Genomic DNA, 6070 nt, shown 5'->3' with positions numbered 1-6070 from the left:
ATTAATATACAATGATTAGCTATAATTTAAATCCAAGACCCGTTCCCTTTAAAACCCACGCTGCAGATAAGTGATGAGTGGCAGGGCTACAGTGTGTTTTCTCGCCCATTCTCCATCCCTAGTCTCTTTGTATGCATATCACTGCACGACTGAAGGCTTGAAGCTTTAGGTTACACCAGGCTAATGGCTACCACTGATCCTTAGAAATACTGAGACCTGGGGTAATTAAGCATGTTTTACCCCCAGCTAAACAGAGAACCAGGAAAGTGATGCCACTGATTCGGGGTTCTGGCACTGAAGAATTGCATAATCTGGCTCTCAGTCCAGGGTGATTCTTCATGCATGTCATCCCAAATCAATGTCGGAAAATGCCGTTCTCTTTACAATGTATAACGAGGCTGCAATGCATGCATGGTTTTAAGAACGATCCTCTCTTCATAGACAAGCACAGTCATAGCCCCCTGCATATGTATATCTGTGAGCATTCTGCGTTTTAAACGCTGTAGCGTTTTCAATTAAGGAGAAAATAATGCACGGATTGTGATTTTCTTATTGTGCACTTGTCTCTTATTGAGCACTTGTCAATAGCCTACGCATTACTTGTAACCCACTGGGCACAAACATAAATTCAACGTCTAGTTTTGATTTACATTTGGTTGAGTTGTCACCTAATGTGAATTCAACGTCACATCAACCAACATCTTCACCCTTTAATCTAGTTTAAAAGTTGGGAGAAAAAAATACGAAATTCCCTTAAATTGCTGACTTTTTGCAAATACAATCAGTTTGTCATCACATTGACATTTTTTGGTTGAAATTACGTGGAAACAACATTGATTCAACCAGTTTTTCTCAGTGGGAATTTATTTAAAATTAATAATCTACTTTTAATACTCAAACATGTAGTTAGTAGACTAGGTTGACAGTGATGAGTCATGGATGCAGATGGAGATCTTTTAAAAATGAGAAAAATATCGGAAAACTGATAGATTATCCTTGCTTGGTTACTCAAACCGTATCCATCAACACAATTTATTAACCCCGTTGGGATTCTATCTTTCTCAGTGTTCGTCTGCATGTTGTCCTTATTTACATATATATGTTTTGTCATATCACACGTTGTAATACAAGTCCGCCTTTACGCCACCTCCCCTCCTTGCTTTTTTCTTTGCAGATGTTGCCACTGAGTACCGTACGAGGTCCATTACCTGATGCGGTCAACGTCATATAGCGGCTAAGGACACTTAATGATGCATGGGATTCTGCAGATTTTTAGCACATTTGGACATCACCAGAAGTACCAGTCCTCCAGTACGGAACCTATCTCCTCCGTGTTTGCCAATCGCCACCCTACCACAACCTGCGCGAAGAACTAAGACTGGGAGGTGGAGGCGAGGACACACCCGCATACTGTAGCTCTCCAACACCGGTGCACGCGTGGTGATGCTGCAGACAACAGGATTATCTGATTAACGGTGCAGAGTAGGACATATATTTTTCTTCTTCTCGGGAAATAAAACACACCGCTGGCCGCTGGCAATTTACCCCATTATATCAGGTGACAAATGGGAACAGCAACTAACACCCAGTTTTGAACAAGGTGACTGCTGGTATGTATGGTTTTTAATATGTCTGTTTGTTTTGCTATAGGCTACATCACTTTCATTTAGTAAAGTATATAATCGATCTCTGCAGTAAAGGGGATACAGTAACGTTAGATGACCATTGAACAAAACAGCTATTTGATGCTCAGTATTTATCAATTGAATAGTGTTTCTGGGATACTTCGGGATTTTGGCAATGAAGCCATGAATCTATTTCCCCAGAGCCAGATTAACTCCTGGGTACCATTTTTCTATCTCTGTGTGCAGTTTGAAGGAACTTGCTATCTCGCCTTAGCGCAATGACTTGAAGTCTATGGTAAGAGCTAGCTGTTTAGCATTGTCTCGAAACTACCTCTTAACTTCCTTCACACTGGATGCAGAGACATGCAAACGGTAACGATGAGTTCATCTGACATTGGGGAAGTAAATAAAGCACTTTGTTGCCAAAAATCCCAAAGTATCCCTAACAAAGCTATGCATCTTTATGGCAGATACAAGAGATGGTGTTGGAGGGCAGAGACAGAAGAGATTTCTCTTGAAACCTATTTCCTACTGCAGTTGAATAATGTATGGATGTTTTTGAATATTGCAGAGACATGCACCATTTGAGACCAGTCTAAAATGCTTCAACAAAACTGTCTTAAAGTGAATGATGGTTAAGTGACATTGAGGGTTTCATGGAACATAAAAATAAATGGTGCATACGTTTCACGATTCAGTTATTGCTTTTCAGTGATCAAATCCAATTCAATTGTATTTGTCCCATGCGCCGAATACAACAGGTGTAATAGACCTTACAGTGAAATGCTTACTTACAAAGCCCTTAACTAACAATGCAGTTTTGAGAAAGTACCTAACAAAAAGTAATAGATAAGAATAAAAACAAATTAAAGAGCAGCAGTAAATAAAAATTGCGAAGCTGTTATACATGGTGGTACAGGTACAGAGTAAATGTGCGGGGGCACCGGTGTCGAGGTAATTGAGGTAATATGTATATGTGGGGGGTGCAAATAGTCTGGGTAGCCATTTGATTAGCTGTTCAGGAGTCTTATGTCTTGGGGGCAGAAGCTATTTAGGAGCCTCTTGGACCTAGACTTGGCGCTCCGGTACTGCTTGCCCGTGCGGTAGCAAAGAGAACAGTCTATGACTAGAGTGGCTGGAGTCTGACAACTTTTAGGGCCTTCCCCTGACACCGCCTGGTATAGAGGTCCTGGTATAGAAGCTTGGCCCCGGTGATGTACTGGGCCGTACGCAACGATAAGCTAGATAAGGTCTATCTGTATAGATTTGGTGCCTTTACTGCATAGACATATTCATGCATTATTTGACGGCAGGAGGTGAATTGATATTGTCCATGGCAGGGGATCAGAAAGAGCACATGCCCTGATTCATATGCTACAATATCTATGCGAGTTGTAAACTAGTTGGCTGCATTGCGCTCGGGGTATACAATACATTTCCCCATTAATATGCAAACGTTTATGTGTGTTTTAGAGTGCCGAATGCTTTGGTTGTAGCCTACAGAAGTATATTTTATTTGATGTCAGTGTTCCATTACAGTATAAAACAGTCGCTCCAAATGTATTGGGACAGTTATTTTGTTGTTGTTGTTTTGGCTCTGTACACCAGCACTTTGCATTTGAAGTGATACCATGACTATGAGGTTAAAGTTCAGGCAGACAGTTTCATTTGAGGTTATTTTCATCCATATTGGGGGAAACGTTTAGAAATTACATCCCTTTTTTTTGTGCATAGTCCTCCCATTTTAGGGGACCGAAAGTATTTGGACAAATTCAATTATATGTGTATTAAAGTAGTCAAAAGTTTAGTATTTGGACCCAGATTTCTAGCATGCAATGGTTACATCAAGCATGTGACTCTATAAACTTGTTGAATGCATTTGCTGTTTGTTTTGGTTGTTTCAGATCATTTTGTTCCCAATAGAAATGAATGGTAAATAATGTCATGTGTCATTCCGAAGTCACTTTTATTGTAAATAAGAATCGAATATGTTTCTAAACACTTCTACATGAATGTGGATGCTACCATGATTATGGATTATCCTGAATGGATCGTGAATAATGATGAGTGAGAAAGTTACTGGTGTACAAATATCATACCCCGGGAAAAAAAATGCTGACCTCCCCTGTTATTGTAATGGTGAGAGGTTAGCATTTTTGTTTTGGCGGGGGGGGGGTATGATATTTATGCCTCTTGTAACTTTCTCACTCATCATTATTCACGATTAATTCAGGATAATCCATAATCATGGTAGCATCCACAGCGCCAAAACAAAAATGTATCACTGTCCCAATACTTTTGGAGCTCACTGTACATGGCTTGAGGACAGACAGACAGACTAACACAAATTCTATCAAATGAATTTCTTATGTTATACCAATATGTTATATTATTTAAATTATCTCTGCTATCTATCCCTTTCAGACGGATCAATCCATGAGGTGACATCCTGTGAGATCCTGTGGCCGCCCGGTCTTTACGGCATTGAATCCCCTCCCTCTCCTCCGTCCCCCTCCCAGCAGTTTCCTGGCTGAAAAGCGCAGGCTCCCTGCTCCCCCAGCAGAATGACTGTAGCCACTGGCGACCCCTCTGACGAGGCGGCAGCGCACCCGGGGAACCCGGCTGAGTACGACCCTGACGCTGACCACGAGTGCTGCGAGAGAGTGGTCATCAACATCTCTGGGCTGCGTTTTGAGACACAGCTTAAAACCCTTTCCCAGTTCCCCGACACTCTGCTGGGGGACCCCAAAAAGAGGATGCGCTACTTCGACCCACTGAGGAACGAGTATTTCTTCGACCGGAGCCGCACCAGCTTTGATGCCATTCTCTATTTTTACCAGTCAGGAGGGAGGCTACGGCGGCCGGCCAATGTGACCCTTGATATTTTCTCAGAGGAGATCCGTTTCTATGAGTTGGGGGATGAGGCCATTGAGCTCTTCAGAGAGGATGAGGGTTTCGTCAAGGAGGAAGAGAGGCCACTTCCTGACAATGAGTTTCAGAGGCAAGTGTGGCTGCTCTTTGAGTACCCAGAGAGCTCGGGTCCCGCTAGGATTATCGCTATCATCTCCGTCATGGTCATCCTCATCTCTATCGTAAGCTTCTGCCTGGAAACCCTGCCCATCTTCCGCAATGACGACGACGAACCGCACAGTGTCTTTGACACCAATACCAACACCACAATCTACTTCACGTCCACCTACTTCACCGACCCATTCTTCATCCTGGAGACGCTCTGCATCATCTGGTTCTCCTTTGAGTTCCTGGTGCGCTTGTTCGCCTGCCCCAGCAAATCGGGCTTTTTTGGTAACGTCATGAACATCATTGACGTTGTTGCCATCATCCCTTACTTCATCACCCTGGCCACAGAGCTGGCTGAGAAACCAGAGGATGGCCAGGCGGGTCAGCAAGCCATGTCCCTGGCGATTCTCAGGGTCATCCGTCTAGTGCGAGTCTTCCGAATTTTCAAGCTCTCGCGACACTCCAAGGGGCTTCAGATCCTGGGCCAAACCCTGAAAGCTAGTATGAGGGAGCTCGGTCTGCTGATCTTCTTCCTCTTTATTGGAGTCATACTTTTCTCCAGTGCTGTCTACTTTGCGGAAGCTGATGAGCCCGAATCGCAATTTGAAAGCATCCCAGACGCCTTCTGGTGGGCTGTTGTCTCCATGACGACAGTAGGGTATGGTGACATGGTCCCGACCACCATTGGTGGCAAGATTGTGGGCTCCCTCTGTGCCATTGCAGGTGTGCTGACAATTGCCTTGCCCGTGCCTGTCATTGTTTCCAACTTCAACTACTTCTACCACCGTGAGACAGAGGGCGAGGAGCAGGCCCAGTGCCTAGGCCCAGTCACCAAAGAGGACTCGAATGAAGAGCTGAAAAAGAGCCGGAGCGGCTCAACCATCAGTAAATCAGACTACATGGAGATCCAGGAAGGGGTGAACAACAGTATTGAGGACATCCCTGAAGAGAACCTCAAGACTCAGGCCAACTGCACGACGTTGGCCAACACAAACTATGTCAACATCACCAAAATGCTCACAGACGTGTAGCCAGGCGGCAGGCATTGTCCTCTCGGTGAGGTTGAGGGGTCAAAGGATAGGACAGGTGTGTAGCCTCCTTTTTCACATGTGCTGCTGGAATATCAAGGCAATAGATTCAGGACGTATACCTGTACTCGTCTTTTGTGAGTGGTGAGAAACACCAGAGACCATGTGCTCACTCCTCCCCTAACTCCCCCTGTTAGCTCGTCACACCTTGCCCTCAAACTGACCTTCTGTCAGATCTAAAATCTTATAATCCACATTTTGCTTGTTGATGTCTGCATGGAGTTGGCTTTGTCAGTGTGACTTTTTCAAATAACCTGTTCACAACAGTAGTACAAAAAGAGGAGAAATGTAGTTAAAAAAGGGGGAATTTATAGTTTCCAGAATAACCACACCACCAAC

At 44.0% G+C, this 6070-nt stretch overlaps 1 protein-coding gene across 1 annotated transcript; it reads left to right on the top strand.

Moving 5' to 3' along the window:
- Positions 1-4189: 4189 nt before the first annotated feature.
- On the top strand, positions 4190-5750 carry LOC139414220 (potassium voltage-gated channel subfamily A member 2). The gene has a single exon (XM_071162114.1). The coding sequence runs from the start codon at positions 4190-4192 to the stop codon at positions 5672-5674; it is 1485 nt and encodes a 494-aa protein (XP_071018215.1). The 3' UTR covers positions 5675-5750.
- Positions 5751-6070: the final 320 nt, after the last annotated feature.

Source organism: Oncorhynchus clarkii, chromosome 7, assembly GCF_045791955.1.
Source record: "Oncorhynchus clarkii lewisi isolate Uvic-CL-2024 chromosome 7, UVic_Ocla_1.0, whole genome shotgun sequence".
In the NCBI taxonomy this organism is placed as follows: Eukaryota; Metazoa; Chordata; class Actinopteri; order Salmoniformes; family Salmonidae; genus Oncorhynchus; species Oncorhynchus clarkii.
Note: the sequence above shows the minus strand (reverse complement) of the source record. Positions and strands in the feature narration are given on the sequence as shown.